Source organism: Chlamydotis macqueenii, chromosome 2 (assembly GCF_036417535.1).
Source record: "Chlamydotis macqueenii isolate bChlMac1 chromosome 2, bChlMac1.mat, whole genome shotgun sequence".
NCBI classification, from domain to species: domain Eukaryota; kingdom Metazoa; phylum Chordata; class Aves; order Otidiformes; family Otididae; genus Chlamydotis; species Chlamydotis macqueenii.
Window position 1 is genome coordinate 60,056,997 of NC_141557.1, and position 22,558 is coordinate 60,079,554.

General features: G+C 41.0%; 1 protein-coding gene across 2 annotated transcripts in view; it reads left to right on the forward strand.

Moving 5' to 3' along the window:
• The window catches only part of RAMP3 (receptor activity modifying protein 3), a 32,572-nt gene extending 24,793 nt beyond the window's left edge, over positions 1–7,779 (forward strand). For both annotated transcript variants that reach the window (XM_086743071.1, XM_086743070.1), the window contains one exon: positions 6,390–7,779. In XM_086743071.1, coding sequence (XP_086599197.1) covers positions 6,390–6,645 — 256 coding nt within the window. In that variant the 3' untranslated portion in view covers positions 6,646–7,779. The remainder of the gene's footprint in view (positions 1–6,389) is intronic.
• Positions 7,780–22,558: the final 14,779 nt, after the last annotated feature.

Sequence of the window (22,558 nt, forward strand, 5' to 3'; positions counted from 1 at the left end):
GAACCTTTGCAAGCCAGACATTTGCGCAGTGTTTGGATTGCAGGATGCCAATTCCATGTGCTGCTCTTAAATCCTACATTTTCTAGTGCCCTCTGCAGTGTATTCTCCGTATCTCTGTTTCTCTCTCAGCTGGAGAGGTGGGAATTCACGAGGCGACTGAGAGCATCTGAGACCATGTGCAGACTTCAGTATGTTAAGTACGTCTTTTTTCCACACATCATCACTGATGTTGATGGCTACGTAGGAGGTGTGATGTATATAAGAGTTGGATACATATGCTTAAGTTTTTGTGGGATTAAGATTTTCTTTCGCTTACTCTTTTGGTTTTTGTCTAATTCAAGGGAGTTATGGGACTGGCTGCTGTAGACATGGCATAGTGATGACTTTAGAGAATACTTCCCCTCTGAACTGGTGTTGCCCAAAAATGGGCTGAGTTTACAACTAAGTAATCATTAAAGTATAGCTTAGGAGTGGTGGAAGGCAAAGCCTGCTTGCTAGTAGAAGCTTCTGGCTTGGTAAAATTGCAGTGCTACTAAATTTTTTATCTTTATAACATAGTACCTGGTATTAAGCTATATTTCCCTCCTTTTTCTACATTTGCTTAATGTAGTAGTTCATGTTTCATGTTGGAGATGGATAGTAGGTATATAAACTACTGCTTACATCTACAGTTGCTCTTTACATTTTCTTGCTGTATCTTTATGAAATTAACAGCAATTTAGTAGTAGTTGTGCATTTTAGGGTTTTCAGTTAGGTTTATTCTACCATTTTTCATTTTCCAGACAGCTGTTGATATGAAGCCAGGGGTGGAGATCTGTAATTATTTCAAAGGACACCAGAATGTGTTTATTATTTTCAGCCCAAGTGAGTAAATCTGTCACAATGCCCATTATTTAGTGACATGAGAGTAAACTGTACTTTATAATGTTGTCGTTAAACCAGCAAGGATTTTTTTGGCCCTTTCCCACGCCCACATGTTCATTTCCTTCCTTATGTTTTGTAGTGCATTATTTTCTTATGGCTGAATTCTGTATTGTTGATGCACGACAGCAGATCTGATCTGATTAGGGAGACAGAAGTATGTCTGTGAGAATACTCCTCTTGGCAGAAGATACATGATTAAAGGAATGGTGAGATACAGCCACCAATCTGTTTGGAGAGATATTGAAGGAAAAAAGCTCAGAAATATCCCACCGTAGTTGTAGGCTTATAGCTGATTATAAAAGTAAAGCTTTCCTTTTAATGAGATGGTGAAACCTCAGGAGATAATAATCTTAAGGTTTGGATCCTTATTTGAAGTTCATCCAGACTGTTACACCCTTAAAATCTATAAAATTTGGCTTAATATCACACAATAATAAGCTTTTTTTTTTTTTTTTCCTTTTTGTGAGGTTGTTTGGTACTTCCTGCCTCCACTTCATCTGGAAATACTGTAAGAAGAGCCTTTCTCATCATGTGATATTTTTAATTATTATTTCAGCGTTTCTCATTCCAGACTGGGTGAAGGTTACAAGGATCATAATTCACTCTGAAATCTAATTTAATATATGACTATGTATAAAGAAATTTATTGATTGAACCATCTGGGGGAAAAAAAAGAGTTTAAATACATTTTTATTAAAATACACCACATAACTTGTAGTACCCTGGAACAATGCCTCTAGATTTCTGTCTAGGATTGTAGAGTAGCAGAAGGAGTGAGTGTCTGTGGACTATCTATTACCTGATTTACATCAAGACTCATTTATGCTAGAGAGTATTTTCCCCATATTTTCTGAATACTTAGTGGACTCAAAATAACAAAAATTAACTCATAATGTACGGACCTTGCTGTACCCTTCCATAATTGTATCACTGATCATGAAACTGATTTATGTAAAATGGGATAGCAAAAGTGCAGTGATTGTTTTGTTTTTTAATTCCTGACCCATCTCATTAAGCAATGGCAAAACATCCCTGACTGCATGTGTGCAGAGTGTCTCTGGAGTGGTCTATCCATAAGTGCTGGAGAGGTGGCAAAATTATGTTACTGGAACTGCCAGTGGGTCTCCTGGCTGCAGCCAGCGAATGCTTCAAAAGTTTGTCTACAGTAACATGATACTTTGTTTTTTGACAATTATTTGGAATTTTTTTAAAGAACATTTTTTCTTTGGAAAGTGCTAATTTGTTGAAACTCTTAGTGAAACAATCTGTTTGTTTTCTTGATCTCATGAAAATTTGGAGGACAGAGTTTTATCTTTTTGTGTGTTTGTAAACCAATAATCTCTGCAGTTTTTCTGTGCAGGAGTGTTGAGGAAGAAAGAGCAAAAATTGACTACAGTTTCCCTGGGGATGTGGGGAACTGTCGATGAGATTCAAGCCCACACTTAGACTGAGAAGTGCCCTGAGTGGTAGGCAACTGGTTATGCTGAAATGGGTGAGATGTAATAGATACGCTGAATAGTTTGAGTGGGCGTTTTGTGAAACACCTTCCCGTTAAGGCAAATGTGTATACTACCATCCCTGATAATAACTGCCTACTGTCCAGGTTCTTGGTTATAGGTAAATATATATAAATACATTTTCTCACAGGTAAAACAACTCACAAAATAAATTTTCCACAGTTTTTACAAAACCTAACCACACAATTGTTATTATGTGTTTCACTGGAAACAAAGTAGAGGAGAAAAAAGTGTTTGTGTGCTGACAGTGAAGTGTTGTTCTAGAATATTGAAAATTGTCTTTCAAGACACATATTATAGCTCAGAGACTGCTCCAAAGAGCAATGAAGTATTTTTAATGTTCTCTGAAAGTGAGTTATTTTCAAGAATATGCAGTATGACCAAGTAGCTGATTCCTCAGTGAAACTTATAATGATTCTTCTGAGCTTATCAGGGGAAAGCATATCTTTATATGAATTTTGGTACTCAGATTATGTTTAGTTTTTGTTTTTCTATACTGGCCTACTGAACTGAGTTGAAACTCACAGATACATTAGTTTTTCAGCTCACTGATCACAAAGCTTGTGACCTGGCTCCCAATAAATGTACCTTTTCTGAGTATTAGCTAACTAGGATTCCTTGTAGCTAGCCTGAAAGCTATATATGTGATTCAGCACAAAGAATAATAACCTTCCCAGAGCTACTTATAGAATCATAGAATTGTTAGGGTTGGAAGGGACCTTTAAAGGTCATCTAGTCCAATCCCCCTACAAGGAGCAGGGACATCCCCAGCTAGATCACGTTGCTCAGGGCCTCATCCAACCTGGCCTTGAATGTTTCCAGGGATGGGGCATCCACCACCTCTCTGGGCAACCTGTTCCAGTGTTCCACCGTCCTCATTGTAAAAAAATTCTTCCTTATGTCTGGTCTAAATCTGCCCTCTTTTAATTTAAAACCATTACCCCTCATCCTTTCACAACAGGCCCTGCTAAAAAGTTTCTCCCCAAAACTGGATTTTTCTAGCTGTGTTGTACTTGAAATGCAAAATCAGTGTGAAGTGTTTTCGTTTGCACCCTGTAACATTTCTTTTAAAAATCTACAGAATTCTTAGAAGAACAGTCAGCTGTCTTTAGGATCTTACACTCAGAAAAAAAAAAAGAAAAGAAAAAATAAAGGTTTTATATCATTAAATCTTTCAGTTTAGGGTACTTTTATATGAATTCTGCTCAGATCACCAGGATTTATTGCTGGTTTTGTTATTCTGCATGAACACATTGGCAAATTGAAGTGGCTGTGGCAGTGGGGAGCTGAAACAGCCATTGATAGGCCAAGTTTGCTCAGCAGAGCATGGCACAGAACAGGGCTGGAGGTCCAATGCTCTCTGGAGCCCTGCCTGGTGTCTGTGCTAGATGGAGCACTGAGCTGTATGGGCTAGCTCCACCATCTCTATTGTTGTCTGTCAAACCTTACAGGCATGCCTTTAGATGTATTACTGTTCGGGTTGTCTGGGACTGTCTGTCTCATATTCAACTAGACATCTTCAGCTTCTAATTTAGTCCAAGGACATAAAGAGTGGATACTACCAGACTGCATGGAAGAATGACACTATTAAAATAAAAACAGCTAATATTTGTATTTTATTTTTAGCTTATTTCCTGTTGTTTCCCTGCTGCTGATGTTGTTACAAAAGCTTCCGTTCTGGTTGCATTTCTTAAAATATACATACAAATGTGCATCTGTGTGCCAGAGCATCTGGGTGTGGACTTGTCAGATCATCCAGTGTATTTGCTTATGAATAAAGCAACATCGGCTCAAACTGATGTCAACATTCTCAAACTGAGAATGAGAACTGTGAGTAGGTTGTAGAAGGACATTTCTGTGAGGCTTTTTCTTCTGTGAACACAGCCCTGAGAACATAGATGCTCTGCAGCCTGTATTCTCCTAGAATCATAGAATAGTTAGGGTGTTTGTAGCATGCGCAGGCAGACATTTCTCCTGGCAGACAGACAATAGAGAGTGGGCTTCAGTTTTGACCCAAATACTGAATGTCTCTTCTCCACTACTTCACAGCGAAGGATTGGGTCAATATCAGTCCCCTGTGATATTTAATGTCAAAATGAGTCATCAGGAGTTACTCTATTTATACATACTGAAAGGGAGGGTCGGGTCTTGAGATAATAGTGCAGGATGCTATCCCTTGAGGTGTTATGTGGTTTCTTGCTCTCTCCTTTCTATTTTTAATTTCCCTTTGAAGTGAGTTTATTGAGTCACATAGGTCTGAAAGAAATATTTAAAAATGCAATGGATGATAATTCAGCTTCCTTATTTCTTTACCCTATTCATGTACTGACCAGACACTCTTCTTCGTCTTCTTAATTTCCAATCTCCTTCTTCATACTCCGTCTGCCTCCTGAATTTCTTTGGCTTATGGTAACACCAGAAAACCCATCTGATTACTCATTTAGGCTTATTGTTTCCTTTTTTTTCCCTGAGAAGTAGCCAATTATCAATAAACATAAGTTATCCTGGGACAGTTAAATTTCAGCACATGCTATGTTGAAATCAAGTGGGTTTCCAGTCCTTCATGAGCATTATGAACATGTGCAGTTAGGAATTATTTTTTTTTTCCTACTGGGCATTTGCTGGAGTTGGACAAAAGATAAAGGTTGTCAAAAGCTAACTTTCTGTGTGTTTATTTTCCCATTATCTTCTTACTGTCTGAGGGTACAACAGAACTGAAATTGTTACACAGTAATGCATGTTGTGGTTTGGTCCCAGAGTCACATCATCTTTCTTGCCACAGCATCATGTCCAATGACAGATGAAGCATGAATTATCCATATTTTGCTCAAAATATCATTTTCTGGGCACATTTGTGTGTGTGTTTTTTGAAAGATACTGTAGATGTCTAGGGGATTCTAATTCTGCTTAAGTGGCTTTAGGAGGTCCTGTCTGTAGTAACAGCACCCAAAAGACAGAGTTTTGAGCACTGTCCATCCGGGATGTCAGGATTTCACATGAAATCTCTCAGTTGTATGAGTACATGTTAGTCAGTTCTTCTGTCTCACTATTTAGTATTTGATAGCCACAGCTTCCATTAAAGCTTCTTCAGCAGAGTGTCTACATGATAGACTCACTCTTACAGATTCTATATGGCACTCTATGTAGCTTTCTCTTAAGTGTAGAATCATAGAATCATGGAATGGTTAGGGTTGGAAGGGACCTTCAAAGGTCATCTAGTCCAACCCCCTGCAAGGAGCAGGGACATCCCCGACTAGATCAGGTTTCTCAGAGCCTCATTCAACCTGGCCTTGAACGTTTCCAGGGATGGAGTATCCGCCACCTCTCTGGGCAACCTGTTCCACTGTTCTACCACCCTCACTGTAAAAAATTTCTTCCTAATATCTAGTCTAAATCTATCTCTATTTTGAAACCATTACCCCTAGTCCAGTCACAACAGGCCCTTCTGAACAGTCTCTGCCCATCTTTCTTGTAGGCCCCCTTTAGGTACTGGAAGGCCACTGTAAGGTCTCCCCGGAGCCTCCTCTTCTCCAGGCTGAACAGCTCCAACTCTCTCAGCCTGTCCTCACAGGAGAGGTGCTCCAGCCCTCTGATCATCTTCATGGCCCTCCTCTGGACCCTCTCCAACTGGTCCATGTCCTTCTTATGTTGGGGGCTCCAGAACTGGATACAGTATTCCAGGTAGGGTCTCACCAGGGCAGAGTAGAGGGGTAGAATCACTTCCCTCGACCTGCTGGCCGTGCTTCTTGTGATGCAGCCCAGGATGCGGTTGGCCTTCTGGGCTGCAGGAGCACATAGCCTGCTCATGTTGAGCTTCTCGTCCACCAGCACTCCCAAGTCCTTCTCCTCAGGGCTGGTCTCGATCCATTCTCCGCGCAGCCTGTATTTGTACCTGTGTAATGTGCATATGTGTTCTATTTAAATTTCTGTTAATTTTTCTTCTCATAGGTATTATGACAACTTTACCCAGTGCACAGAACATGAAGCCAACAATGCAAGTTGCTTTTGGCCAAATCCCCTCGCAGAGGGCTTTATCACTGGAATTCATAAAGAATTCTTTTCAAACTGTACTTCAGAAAAGGTTCACTGGGAAGATCCACCGGATGAAATTCTCATAACTCTGATCTTGATTCCAGTCATGTTGACATGTGCCATGATAACACTGGTAGTATGGTGCAGCAGGAGAAGTGATATCCTGGTGTAAGTTGTTCCTCTGGGCTTTTTTTTTCTTCCATTGCCTTCTTCCAAAAACCATAAGAAAGAAGGGTGAAGAGAGAAACTTTATATAAGGATTTCAGATCTGCTGAAATGGAGTGTGTGAGATACTGAGACAGAGACAGTGCTTCTGTGAACAAAACGCTGCCTGCTGCTACTGCTGAAAGTCACTGCTTGTGAGCTTGGCTATCTGTTGCTGGTGCAAAGCTCTCTACTTCCATTGGGCCTCATCCTCCTCGTTGGAATTCACAGGCAGCTCCCACAAACAGGAAAGTTTCCAGGCAAATGAATCCCTTAGCTACAAAAGGGGTAAAGTTATTTTCCCATGGGTAAAGCTGGTTGGTAAATTAAGTTTTGCAAAACTGTTTGTAAGTGTATATATGTGGGGGAGATGATATCTCTTGAGTTTTTGTTCAGGACACTTGAGACTTTCATCTGTGAACCTTGTGATTTGGACAGAAGATCACCAGCAAAGGAACTCAATATGGATGTAACCAAGTGGCAGCTTTTCCTGGAAGCTAGTCAAAACCATAATTATCAAGAACTGGAAGTGTTGTCCTGGCAAAGGAACAATTTATGTGTCCAGTGACTATACCTATGGGGAAATTATCATGCCACGTTATAATATAGTTTATAAAATGTCTTTAAGCATGGCTACTTTGGACTGTATGGCTTACAAACAAACTCTGGAAAGATATACTGCTCTTACTTTACAGAGCTGGAAAATGTGAGAGGAAATTGGTTGATTATAAATATACTAAAGAGTAATGAAGAAACTTTCATATGCCAGACTCTTTATTTTTCCTCTTTTATAATTACTATTCTTGATGACTTGTGTTCACTCTATACCTGCCACTCTCACTTAAATTTGTGCAAGTGATACCCTAAAAATAAATATAAAGGTGTCAGGTTCATTGAGGTGCCTTTCAGAGTATAATTTTGTACATAAATAATTCTTTGTCCTGTGAAGAGTGTGGGGACGAAAGTATGAACATCAAAGCTTAGAACAGACATAGGAGGAAAGAGAAAAAATTCTACTCAGAAATCTTATTCTATAAAGCTATTCTTATGTAACAGTTTAAATAAAGATTGTATACCCAAAATAAAACAACTTCTATGCTTGTGTTGTAAACCTTTCTTTTCTGTCATTTCACAAAATACCTTTCAGTTGAATGCTCTTCTAAGTGAGCAATATCTGTTACAAGTAACTCTCATTTTTCCATACCTTATGCACACAAATAAAATACAGATTGAACGGTGTTTCATGTCCCTGCTAGTTAAATTTTCTCCTTTAAGATTCTTGTCCTGTGTTTTAGATATGTATGAGAAGTGTTTCCAGGCTTGCATCAAATTAGAAGTGTCCCTTTTACTGGAATTATTTATATGTAGATAGATAAAGAACACCTGTAGCTGTACTGGTTTGTTTTCACATCCTTTTACAAGGGTTGGAGGTACCGGCTTGTTTTTTCATTACCATAATGTTAGAATGATTAATTTTCTAAGAGATTTCCTGTGTGGTTTTCTGAAGATACCTTTTCATTCTCTAGATGCTAGCAAAAATTCTGACTTTTTCAAAAACAGGTTCATTTTAATCGCTGTATTTGGTGCAAATTCTTGACTAGTTCTGGCTCATTTGAAACTGTTCACCTGATCAACAGTTCATCTGAGAGATAGCAGGTAGCCTAATTCAATATAAACCAGATTGACCTGGGTACTAAATGGAGAAGAAACTGTCACCTTGGTGATATCATACTACTAGATTGGTCTTTGAACAAATGCTGTGTTTAAATGGATCCTGTTTAATTTGAGAATAGAATCTAGTGTGAACTTTTCAAACAATATAAGAAATGTAAGATTCAAAGAATAAAAGATTGGATTTTCCTTCATGTGCTGTGGCAGAGAGGGAAGGATTCTGTCACTACTGTGTGTTTTGGATGTGAAAATTTAATCTTTTCATAAAAAAGATTCTTCCTCATCCAAAGTGTTATCTTCCACTACTTTTTTGATATACTTGAGAGAAGGGCAGAGAAATTGAAACTGTGTGTGGGAAATGACACTGCTAATTTAATGCAGTCTCAGTGGTTAAATCTGGAGAAACATTTATAGTGTTTTAAGGAAAAAAGTAACCGCAGTGTCCAGTTCTTAACAGCTGTGTACGTTCATAGGGAACCAGAATGGTAACTGTTTGATCTTTCGACCTAAGTTGTACTGTGTGTTAGAGTTAGTGGTTATTTTCTACTTGCTGCCTTTCCCCCAAAGCCTGTTTCCATTGCCAAGAAAACCACATCTGGGACCAAGAATCTGGCTCATTTTGTAATTGCAAATTAATTCTATGTTACAACAGAGTCTCGGAGGAAAATAGCCAGAGATTCAAACAGAAAGAAAATAACTGATTCAAAATCCTTCCTAGAACTGGAACAGTGGTTGATCCCAAGCAATGCTTAGGCAAGAAGTGACAGGCTTGCTAAGCAGCTAGCTGACATTGCTTAATTGTGAAATTGCTATGAGTTGTGGGATTTTTGCATTCACAGACAACTGGCAAAATGCATATTTCCATGAGGTGCATGACCTTAAGCAAAGAATTGATAGAAGAAGATGATGACTAGCAGGAGCAGGACAAAGGCTGAGAGGGTTACCATCATTTTCAAGAAAGATATCACGGATGAAGGTCAAAGGATGAAGCGCAAAGAAACAGATGGTCAAGAACACTAAACAATTCAGGACTTCTTTCCAAGAGGATGACCTCACCATAGTAGTTCATGCAGAAACTGAAAGCCTTTATTTCACCCCTGACATCCCCACATCCTTATCCACATAGTCCAAACGTATGGAGGAATTTACAGGGACACCCAGAAGCTGTGCCCGGTGCAAGGCAACCAAGGGCGGGGACAGCCTCCTAGGCCTCCTGGCCAGCACCCAAAAGGCCTTCCTCCTAAGGATGCTAGGCAGACAGGGTGGGCAGTGCAGGTGGCATCTCCATCACCCCCATGTCACAGTGCCACCACCACCAAGAGTGGCCCCAGTGGGTTGCTTGCTGCTCTGGCATCTCCAAGGTGCCACTTGTGCCCTGGCTCTCTCAGGCTCTCTTGCCTGTTGCAAATTTGGAGCAGGAGTGAGCTCTGCTCTTTCCTTGGTTCTATTTCCCCAGCTGGTTTTGCTTGTGCAAAACAGCCTGTGGTTGGAAGGGCTCCAGGTTTGCTGCACCATCAGGAGCTGCCACTTTTCAGCTCTCACTGTGTGCAATACAAGAACAGGACAGGCACGAGAGTGCTTTCTATGCATCACTGACCAAGAAGCACAGCGGAGCAAGTTTTGGAAGGCAAAAAGGGTGCTTGTCATTGCTATGTGTCATACTTTGAAAATACCCCATGGTACCCGACACATCTACTGTGGTGTGTGGTTGGTACCAGTCCTCATTCTTCAGATTCTCCCTCTTCAGGACACAGGGACGGCCTGGCGTGTATGCCTGCTGCTACTTTCTGCAGCTCTGTGGCTATCTTTTGCCAGACTGCAAGCGATGTTTTTTTCAAATTAGACTGAAGAATGCATCAGCGTGTTCCTGGCTACACATGCGCATTGTGTTAATGCTTGTGAGCATCATCTCTGAAACAGATGCAGAAAAATAAAATAAAATCACATTTGTGATATATGTCCTTGAAAGTGTTTTTGGAACTGAAGAGCCTCTGGCGTTTCAGGCAAGTAACAGTCTCATCATTATTCAACTCACAGTGAATGCAGGGAATAGAACAGAAAATGGAATAGAATAGAACAGAACAGAGTAGACTAGTTATGCTATGTTATGGCTAGAGTTCTGCATGACAAGCTCTGACCTAGGCCTGAAGGGTCCATCCAGGAGAGCAGCTCTCTACAGTGCAGGTCCCAGGCCCATCCAGGAGACAGGGGCAGAGACTGGCACACCTACAATATGGCTCAGGCAGGGACTGAGGGCCCCAGGCTGAGCTGAGACATGTCCCCTGGGCCCTGGGCAGGAGATGGTGGGTGTTGGGGTCCCAGAGGAGGCTGGTCCCAGCCATTGAGGCCTATGAGCACCCGCAGGACCCTGAGAGAAGTAGACTTGCACTGCTCATATGCTCTCCTTTAGATATTTATGATTGGCCACTTTGGAGACAGAGTGTTGGGCCAGATGGACCTTCTCTCTGAGGGAGTACTGTTGTTCTCAGGCTTTTATGTTTTAGTATGTTTTTCCAAGGGAAAAAGCTCAGGCATTTCTAAAAAATGAGTACAAGGAGAAAAAAAAAAAAAAAGAATCCATGGGGAAATGAACAGGTGTTGCTCACCTTAAAAAGATTTGCAACCATTTAGTTGAGGGGCACATCCTGCTTCAGACTGAGGGCTTGATCTTTGAGACTTGCTAGGGTCATAGATGTGGGGTTTTGCCATCCTTTGGAAACCCATCTAAACTGGATGAACACACCAGACTTTCAAAAACTGCACTTCACACTTGCTTTTTGCAAATGTTCTCAGATGGTCAAATTATCTTGAGATGATCCACAGTTCTCACCTTGATCAGAAGGTACATGCCTCCTTCCCACAAAGTGACAGAACCAATGCCTAGGATGGGACATGACTGCCCATTCAATCCCTTCTGTTAGTGCGGGGCTGGGAAGTAATGTCATCAGAGAGTTCCTCAGCATGTACTGGTAGGGGAAGAAGAAGAAGGTAGGAAGAAAAATTAGCATAGAATAGAATAGAACAGAACAGAATAGTTCAACTGGAAGGGACCTGCAACAACGATCTAGTGCAACTGCCTGACAACTTCAGGGCTGATCAAAGTTAAAGCATGTTATTAAGGGCGTTGTCCAAATGCCTCTTAAACATTGACAGACATGTACCATCGACCACCTCTCCAGGAAGCCTGTTCCAGTATTTGACCACTCTCAGAGAAGAAATGTTTCCTCATGTCAAGTCTGAACCTCCTCTGACAGACACAGCTGTAAGCCATTCTCACACGTCCTGACACTGGATCCCAAAGATCACCTCTTTCTCCACTTCCCCTCCTCAGGAAGCTGAAGAGAACAATGAGGTTGCCCCTCAGCCTCCTTCTCTCCAAACTACACAAAGCCAGAGTCCTCAGCTGCTCCGCAGAGGACATGCCTGCCAGTCCCTTCACCAGCTTTGTTGCACTCCTCTAGATGCATTCAGGTATCTTAACATGCTTTTAAAATTGTGTTGCCCAATTTATGGGGTTGCATTCCCGTACTGGGATCCCTCACAGTCCAGGAATGCAATTAATACAGCTATAGTGAATTATTTCAGGATGTGTTACTTCAGCATGCTTTTGCCTTGTGGGGGGTCCTTTCCAAAGGGGAAAGCAAAGGGCAGAATAATCAGTGGGATTGTCAGTGGGATAGTCAGTGAGATAATAACCTCTTTTGACCAGCTGTTTATGCTGTGTTTGATGCACCTCAGGATGCACTTTCCCCGCTTGGCTGCCATGGCACCCTGCTGACTCCTGTTGAGCCTCCTGTCAACCAGCATCCCCAAATCCCTTTCTACAGGGTTGTTTTACAATCACTTCTGTCCCAATTTATACTTGTGCCTGGTGTTACACTGGTACAAAATCCAGAAATGCTTGATTGAACCCTGGATTGAATCTGCAATCTTGGTAAGACTTGAAAATTTTTTATTTCGGAAGACTCTCTATGTTTCAGGCTGGCATGGCTTAGTAAATTCTGCAGGTCAGTTGTGGCCGCAAACTCCTCTGCCTGACAGATCATTGTTTGCTACTTTGGGGAATGAAATTTAAGGATTATCCTCTTCTTTGGCTGGTATAGAGGGTGTCTCTGCCTATTTAAATGTCATCTGTGGATTCTGGTGGCAGGTGTCTACCTGTTCCAATACATTGTTTGGATGTTTTGGAACCAGATATGAAGTATTAATTTTTCAAGGCAGCAAGGCAATGTGTAGGTAATGCTGAAATGCTGGACATTATTTTTCTTAGGCCATGATTGTCAAAGGAATAAGTCTACTTCATTCCCAGAGAATGAAAGACCTTGACCGGAATTTGCAGTGTCAGAGTTCAAAAGGGAAAAAAAAGTTTGTGTTTTTTTACCTCATGGATGTGTTGGGAGGATAAGGGCAAACAATGACTGTGATTGCTTCTGAGTACAATAAAAGTGAAGCTCTGTAGGTGCTTAGACAGAAATTCTGAAGAGCATGCAGTGTTACCTTAATACTGAGAAGTACTTCAGGACATAGCACAAGCTATGCAAATAGCACACTTTTTAGTTAAAGAGTGTGTTTCTGCTTCTCTAACAGAACTTTGGAAGAATGAGCTGAGACCCCAAAATAACTAATAACTGAATTTAATAAGAAAAGCAGATTTTTTTTTTCTCAGAAATCTGAAGTACTGAGAGCTGGAGAATACCAGTGGCTCTGGAGCACCGAAGCTACTACCATGTGTTTAGGTCTCAGCAGAACATTTGGAAAGGACACAAATAATAATGGTGCATAATGTTATATTCTGTGAACATCAGCTGGGCCAAGACACACAGAGTATGGAGGCAGGAAAATACCATGTTTCTGGCAAAGGCAGCATATAAGCACCAATCTGCTTGGACCTCGCTGTGAAAGTTAAGTCTACTCTAAAGTTTCTGGAGCCGGGTTAATGTGATACTGTTAGAAGCATAGAATCATAGACTAGTTAGGGTTGGCAGGGACCTTTAAAGGTCCAACCTCCCTGCAAGGAGCAGGGACATCTTCAACTAGATCTGGTTGCTTAGAGCCTCATCCAGCCTGGCTTTTAATGTTTCCAGGGACGGGGCTTCCACCACCTCTCTGGGCAACCTGTTCCAGTGTCCTGCCACCACCATCATTGTAAAAAAATTCTTCCTTATATCAAATCTGAATCTGCTTCCCTCTATTTTAAAACCATTACCCCTTGTCCTATCACAATAGATCCTGCTAAAGTGTTTCTCTCCATCTTTCTTATAAGCCCCCTTTAGGTACTGAAAGGCTACTATAATGTCTCCCTGGAGCCTTCTCCAGGCTGAACAGCCCCAACTCTCTCAGCCTGTTCTCATAGGAGAGGTGCTCCAGCCCTCTGATCATCTTTGTGCTCTGAACTCGCTCCTACAGGTCCATGTCCTTAGTCTGAGGGCTTCAGAGCCGGACACAGTTCTCCAGATGGGGGTCCCATGAGACTGGAGTAGAGGGGTAGAATCACCTCCCTCGACCTGCTGGCCATGCTTCTTTTGATGTAGCCCAGGATGTGGTTGGCTTTCTGGGCTTTAAGTGCACATTGCCAGCTCATGTTGAGATTCCCATCAACCAAAATCCTCAAGTCCTTCTCCTCAGGGCTGCTCTCAATCTATTCTCTGTCCAGCCTGTATATGTGCTTGTGGTTGCCCCAACCTGTTGGATACCTGGAGAGCCAGGGGCACTTGGTGAACAATCCAGACTGAATGGAACTGTTATGTTTTTGAGTACCAGGCTTCAAGGACATCAATGAGGCCGCCTGTGAGAAAGTAATGAAGTTTCCTGTGAGAAAGTAATGAAGCAACCTTGAGAAGAAGGAAAACAACTGGTATACGTGACTGGGGGCTGAATGTGAAGCGGGGTGCAGGTGGACAGAACCATGCGCATGAACAAAGAGACTTAACGAATCATATTTTAGCTAGGAGCGCATGCATGATACAGTTAACCAATTAGTAGAGAGCTTGCACATGATATGGAACTAGAAAGGCTATATTAACCGGGATGTATCAACAATAAATTGGCATTTGCTTGATCATATTGGTCATGAACAGTGTCTGTGACTTCCGCGTCAGCACCAACCCATGTATAGGACCTTGCACTTGGCCTTGTTGAACTTCATGAGGTTTGCTCGGGCCCATCTGTCCAGCCTGTCAAGGTCCCTCTGGATGACATCCCTTCTCTCCAGCGTGTCAACTGTACCACTCAGCTTGGTGTCGTTGGTGAACTTGCTGAGGGGGCACTCTATTCTGCTGTCCATGTCACTGACAAAGATGTTAAACAGGGCCAGTCCCTATACTGACCCCTGAGGAATGCCACTCATCACCGGTTGCCCCTTGGACATTGAGCCATTCTAGGCTCTGAGATGTGTGTTGTGGTATTGCCTTATGCATAAACCCTTACTAATGCAATGACCTGACTGCTGGGCTATAGACAGCTTGAAACATGGGACTGGAGAAGATGTGCCTTTGGAGAGTTTTCTGAGAGTATGCGTATACAGACAAGACTACCAGGCACGTTACTGGGGTTTTTTTGGGAACTTGCAGGACTGGCAGCAGTATCACTGGAATTACTCCTTAAGTTTTGCCATTCAGAGATATCTGAATTATGTCTGAATCCTTCTGGGTGGGATATTTCTTTCTTCATAAGTTTTTATATTTAGAGTGTAGATATCTACATGAGAGCAGGGTCTTTGATCACATTTTCATCAGATTGTAAGGGAGGCACCTGTTTTTGGTAAGATCAATGGTCAGAAATGCTCTCTAGGAACCATCAAATGGATCCTAGTGACAGTCTCACTGTAGCCTCAGCTATAAAGTAGATATCTAAATTATAGAGGACATTAATCATGCTCCCATGATAGTCCTCTATTCTTCAGTGCCCTATCTGTAAAGGGAATACTTTCAGAGGGGTGTTATGAGGATAAAAAAATGAATGATCACAATTTACTTGTGAATAATAATACTGGGTATATAAAACATATTTACAACAATCTAACAATTCCAAATAACAGCAATTTAAAAAAAATCTATGGGAAATACATGCAGGGAGAATTTTTAGTATTCAGTCCATTTGGCTAATTTTTTGTTTTTATTTTTCTTTGCTTTGCAGTTACTGTTTTTAAACAATAAATGGACTACAAGGGGGGAATAAAGAGCTTATGCCTGTTAAAGCACAGCCCTATAGATTTGAAAAATGCCATTGTAATTTCCCTCTGTGATTAACATTAGCATGAGTCTTTTGTCATTTTCGTTCTCCTGTTGCTCAGAGCAATTCAGGAGAATGCAATTTCTGTTTGACAGTTTCAGTAGCATTAAAGATGCAGAATGACAACAGTGGAAGCTTTTTAACACATAGCTGCTTAAAACTGCAATATGTTGACTGGCTTTGAAACCAATTGAACTATTCTTGGAGACCAGACCAAGGAACTGCATACGTGTGTATACAGACGTATACATCTGTATACAGATAATTCCACTGGCAAAACCTCACTTGAAATTGTAGGAAGTTATGGTACATTTTATTGCTCACCTCATACAAGCATCTCAGATTAGTCATTAAAAAACAACTTAAGAAAGCCTGACTGTCTCCATCATGTATGTAACAGACTATCTTATTTCTCTCTTCGCTTTAACAGGACTGTAACATAGCTGGAGGGGGATGTGCTGCTATTTTCAGCTGGGCTGATAGTTTGTGTACAGCTTATGGAGACTCCTCTCTGTGAATGTGTGTATACGATTGTGTGTGAACAATATATCTGCTCAATATTTGATGCACAAAACACACTCTGTACAAAACAGTCAGGGGTGTGTGTGTGGTTGTCACTGTAAAGAGGAGATCCCACCAGTTCATCTGCATGACATGCATCTGTTGGAGGCATGTATACCATTTCAGCATGTTTCAGCAAGAACACAGAGCCAAGCATTGTTAGAATCAAAATATTCAGGGTTAACCAACTGATACAACTCCTGAAGCATGCCTGTGTCTGTTCAAACTCCTACAGATCTTGTCAGATAGAGCTGGAGAGGGCTGTTAGATATATTATATTTGGTCAACAGCTGTCAAAGCAAAGATATATACTTTATTAGAATTGAACAAACAAGTGGTTTTGTTAAGGACTTGAATAAGAACCAATTTTGAAGGCAATGTTATATTAAATCATTCCTATTCCAAACAACTGGAAAGAGGCTTGGATTTAAGTGAGACGTAGGAATTAAACTAAATATTCACTTCTAAATAAAATAATGCATGCAAAGTTACATGATGATTTTTAAGTGGATCTTCACCACTTGCATGAATTTTAACCTGAATGAAGAGTGAAAGGTAAAGAAGAAAGAGAAATAAAAATGCCAAAATAGTCTATGAAGTACCAAGATTTCTTTATTATTATTATTATTATTATTGCTTTAGTTCACTCTGCAATGTAGACTTTGTGTAAAAGTACATTACCTTCTTTAAGGTCAAGCATGTGTACTTTTTCAAAGACATGAAGCTATTAACCCAACCAACTCTAGAAATGTACGTGCCTTGCTTTCTGTTTAGTGAATGGTGAGTTGGCACTGCTGTTTGCTTATTAGTCTTTCAGAACATCTCTAGATGAAGATGTTGGAGACAGTTGTGGGAGAGTCACAGTCTCTGAGCCAGCAGAACTGAAAGAACAGTTGTGTCACATTTTAAAGGAAACCTTATTAGTGCTAATGGGGCACTATAATAGGAGTGCTTTGTTCAGCTTGGAACTATCTAGAGTCAGTCTGCAGATTTAAAAGTCCCATTTGGGAAGACTTAAGTTTACTGGGATTTGACAAAGATTTCTAAGGATAACTATTAATAAGTGAGGTCACAGTTTACAGAAATTTTATAGAAGCAGCATCTTAGAGACCTGTGTACCTTTGCTGAGATTTTGAGTAAGTGGATTCACATGAACTTGAGTCTGTAAATAGAGATATTTGCTTAGAGTATAATATATAGAGTTAATATTTATTAGGTGGTTGCAATGAATTTCCTGTCAACAGTGAGTGAATTCCAGCTCTTTTGGACTGCCTAATTTGTCCCATATTATTTTAAAGTGAAAAGCTCTGTCAGAAAATTTTACAGTTTTTACAAATTCATCTGGGCGTTAAAACTGCTTTTAAAAATCTTTGGAGAAACACTAGTGTTTGACAATCATGTTAACAGAATATTTGCAGACTCCTCACTTTTTTCTGTCTTTCAAGAATTTGATTTTGTTAGGAAAAATAGCATATTTTAGGAGTACTTTCTTTAGTAGAGTACCAGAACTGGCAGTCCAAATTTAAAAAAATCTTTCTAATAATTAAAGCTGTACTACTTAATGCATAATACTCTGCTATATAAACTTTATTTTCCTGAAAAGAGTATAAGAAAGTCAAACCAATAAGTATAATTTTAGTACTTCAGCTGTGGTGATTGATCACTGGATCCCCTCCATCAGGCTGAGAGAGTTGGGGCTGTTCAGCCTGGAGAAGAGGAGCCTTCGGGGAGACCTTATAGCGGTCTTCCTGTACCTCAAGGGGGCCTACAGGAAAGATGGGCAGAGACTGTTCAGTAGGGCCTGTTGTGACAGGACTAGGGGTAACGGTTTCAAAATAGAGGGAGATAGATTTAGACTAGATATTAGAAAGAAATTTTTTACAGTGTGGGTGGTAGAACAGTGGAACAGGTTGCCCAGAGAGGTGGCGGATGCCCCATCCCTGGAAACATTCAAGGCCAGGTTGGATGAGGCTCTGAGCAACCAGATCTAGTGGAAGATGTCCCTGCTCCTTGCAGGGGGGTTGCACTAGATGACCCTTGACGGTCCCTTCCAATTCTTACCATTCTACGATTCTATATAGTCTGAAATAATTACGAAATTGAATAGTTTTGATTTAACTGCAAAAAGTGAAGGAAAATGGGATGTGCCTCTGGCTACATACAGTGAATTTGGCAGATTATAAGACTCAAAGATACAATGTTTTGTGTAACATGCAGTACTGTCAATTTATGCTGTAGGGTGACAGTTTAGAAATAGAAATCATAGAATCATAGCATCATAGAATAGTTAGAGTTGGAAGGGACCTTCAACGGTCATCTAGTCCAACCCCCCTGCAAGAAGCAGGGACATCCCTGACTAGATCAGGTTGCTCAGAGCCTCATCCAGCCTGGCCTTGAACAATTCCAGGGATGGGGCATCCACCACCTCTCTGGGCAACCTGTTCCAGTGTTCTATAACTTGCATCGTAAAAAATTTTTTCCTAATTTCTAATCTAAATCTACCCCCCTCTATTTTAAAACCATTACCCCTTGTCCTATCGCAACAGGCCCTACTAAACAGCCTTTCCCCGTCTTTCTTGTAGGCCCCCTTGAGGTACTGGAAGACCGCTATCAGGTCTCCCCGGAGCCAGTACTCCAGGTGGGGTCTCACCAGGGCAGAGTAGAGGGGCAGAATCACCTCCCTCGACCTGCTGGCCACACTCCTCTTGATGCAGCCCAGGATGCGGTTGGCCTTCTGGGCCGCAAGGGTGCATTGCTGGCTCATGTTGAGCTTCTCATCCACCAGCACTCCCAAGTCCTTCTCCTCAGGGCTGCTCTCAATCCATTCCCCACCCAGCCTGTATTTGTGCTTGGGATTGCCACGACCCGTGTGCAGGACCTTGCACTTGGCCTGGTTGAACTTCATGAGGTTGGCACGGGCCCACCTCTCCAGCCTGTCCAGGTCCCTCTGGATGGCATCCCTCCCTTCCAGCGAGTCGACGGCACCACACAGCTTGGTGTCATCGGCGAACTTGCTGAGGGTGCACTCTATCCCACTGTCCATGTCGCCGACAAAGATGTTGAACAGGGCCGGGCCCAACACGGACCCCTGAGGGACGCCACTGGTGACCGGTCTCCACTTGGACATTGAGCCGTTGACCACCACTCTCTGAGTGCGGCCATCCAGCCAACTCCTTACCCACCGAGTGGTCCATCCATCGAACCCATGCCTCTCTAGTTTAGAGAGAAGGATGTCGTGCGGGACAGTGTCAAATGCCTTGCACAAGTCCAGGTAGATGATATCTGTTGCCCGTCCCTTGTCCACCGATGCTGTTACCCCGTCATAAAAGGCCACCAAATTGGTCAGGCACGATCTGCCCTTGGTGAAGCCATGTTGGCTGTCACCAACCACCTCCTTGCTCTCCATGTGTCTTAGCATGGTTTCCAGGAGAATCTGCTCCATGACCTTGCCAGGCACAGAGGTGAGGCTGACCGGCCTGTAGTTGCCCGGGTCTTCCTTGTTCCCCTTTTTAAAAATGGGGGTTATGTTCCCTCTCTTCCAGTCATCGGGGACCTCACCAGACCGCCACGACTTCTCAAATATGATGGCCAGTGGCTTGGCAACTTCATCCGCCAGTTCCCTCAGGACGCGCGGATGGATCTCATCAGGCCCCATGGACTTGTGCACCTTCAAGTTCCTTAAATGATCTCGAACCTGCTCTTCGAGCACTGTGGGCGGTTCTTCATCCTTGCAGTCCCTGCCTGTGCCTTCCACAGCTTGGGTGGGGAGACAAGAGTTCTTATCAGTGAAGACTGAGGCAAAAAAGTCATTGAGTACCTCAGCCTTCTCCACATCCCGGGTAAATAAAGGATATTAATAGGCCACAAATATTTCTGATACTGCAGAAGTATACTAATGGAACTGGAAGGTTTTCCTGAGAAAAAAAAACAAAATTACAATATTTGTTTAGATAGATCAAGGATCTAATTTGATAGTTTATGCCAGCTGAGGCTTTTCTTAAACAAAATCCAAACCCTGGTAAAGAGCAAGCATACAGTTAAATGAATGCTTGAAAGAGGAAAGACCTAGATGTGCACCAGCTTCTGAATTTTCCCAAGTATAAACAGTGATTGATTTGAGTCTGTTGAATGTTTTTGCCATGCTGTGGATTACTATGATTAATAGTCCTGGTTTCCAGAATTGGTTTCTGCATTAAAAAATCCACATTGCTCATCCTTGGAATGTCTATTGATTTGAACTGAAATCTGAAAACCAAAGTATCTGACTTCAGTCTGAGATCTGAGTCTTTAGATCAGGAACCACCACAATGGCAAAATTTACTTGAAAGCCTATGTATGTAAATCTGATAATACTCTTCAGTGATACTGATGATCAGTCTGTAAAATTGCCAGAGTTAGATACATACTGAAAAAGGAACAACATTCATGTAGATTTTCAAATCAAATTATCTGACTATATCAGCAGCTGTGGAAAGTACATGGGGGAATTACAGTATCTCTTTTATCAGTACTTAGCCATTAGGCTCTACTACTTTAAAAATAGTTAACAATAACAACAGCAACAACAACTCATTTTTTTTTTCCTCTCTAATGAACTTGTGCAATTAGACCACAATATAAGAAGTCAGTCATTACAATTTTCTGCTGATAGTAATTCTATTTTTAAAAATCTATGTGATTGGTTAGCTGAAAGAAAAGAAAGAAAGAAGTAGGTAAAAAGTATCCAGATGAATCCAAAGTTGTAGATACTAAGAACTTAGATAAAATATCTGATTGTTGTTAACTCAGCATGGAAAGATGCTTATGGAAAGAAATAATCTCTGTCTCACTGAAAACACTTGAATCCTAGTAAACATGTACCAACAGTTCTTTAAAAATCTCATTTAAAATATCTTATACTTATCCAAGGAGCATGAAAAACTTGCAAATAAAGGTTTGGATCTTGCTTAGACCGTACACTGTGTAATGTTTCATGGGTAGAATTGAAAGACTTAATGAAAGCTACTGCAAGGTGTATGTAATATAACTGAAGTTAAAAGTCACAGTAAAGAAAGAATACATTGAGACCTGCTTCTTCCAGATTGATACATTTAAAAAATTGCTAACAGCTAAATGTGCTTACAGCATGTTGCATATAAATTAATCATGTACACTAGATGTGCTGAAATCTATCCATAAATACCTCCTCAAGTAGTGATTTAGTTAGAGAGTATACAAATTTCTGTGCAGTGAATGACTATCTTCCATATTACTGAAAAGCATTGCTCCAAAACAGCACACAGCATTGGAAACCTGTCAAACCGGCTATAATAAAACTTCAGAATTTTCCAAAGTATAAGAAGCTTGACATATAATATCAATAAGGATAATGTTTCTGCAGGTGTTTTCTGCATACATCTTTATATGGACTGTGGTCCATCCTTCTGAAAATTCTCCAAAATTCTGCCTAGTAGGACATGCAGTAATGCAGTAAGTGAAGGCTGGGGTTTTTCTTGAAACAATTTAGCTACTTAAAAAATCTTACAATAGTCAAAGCTATTTATCTGAATTCTAGTTTATTCTGTCTTTACTGTAAAGTCCTATGCCCTCATTCTGAAAAAGTTTGGTGTTTTTGTGTTTGTTTTTTTTTTTTTTTTAAATAGAGTAATATGGTTGAGAGATGATGCATTTTTTTTTTTGTGGCTGGAGTACAACATCATCTGCCCAGCACTTTTTGAAAGCAAACAGTTGAAATAGAGGATGGCTAAGAATTGCAGTTGCTCTGTACTTGAAAAACAAGTTACCTTTAACTTGGTTTTCTCACATTAAGCTCTCAAATGTGAAAATTTTTACTTCTCCGGGTTAGAGGTGGGTAATTGCACACCTTCAAACTGTGCTTCTCATTCTCTAAGTGTATGATATCTAGAGTGTTATGTAAGTATTGATTTTGTCCCAGTGTACTCCAGAGTTTTTGCTCTCAGAGAAGTAATAGGGAGGAACAGCTCTATGGCTGGAGACACAAGCTGCATTCTAAAGTTTTCCTCCTCTGGATGTTAAGTGTGCAGATTAATATCACTCTGATGATCATGATGAGAAGGTTCTGGGAGAAGTGTGATAATAATTAGAGAAGTGTATCCTTTGGCAGTCATTTACATTATCTTCTTATGAACAGCAAAAGAAATACACTTCTACATCTGGTCCTTCCTGGTCCTCCAGTACACTTCCTATTTGTCTCAAATGCCTTTGAGTCCAATGGCAGAGATACTCTGGAGGCTGGAGAATTCAAGGAACAAGAACTTTCCTTTTGGATCTCTGTGTGTGACTGTCTTAACACTCTCCTTTAAAAAGGTTAACCTTCATTTTAGATCAACAGCTTTCAACAAATGTTATTCAAATTTTAGCTCCACCACCTCATTTCTCCACTCTCAATGAAGACTACA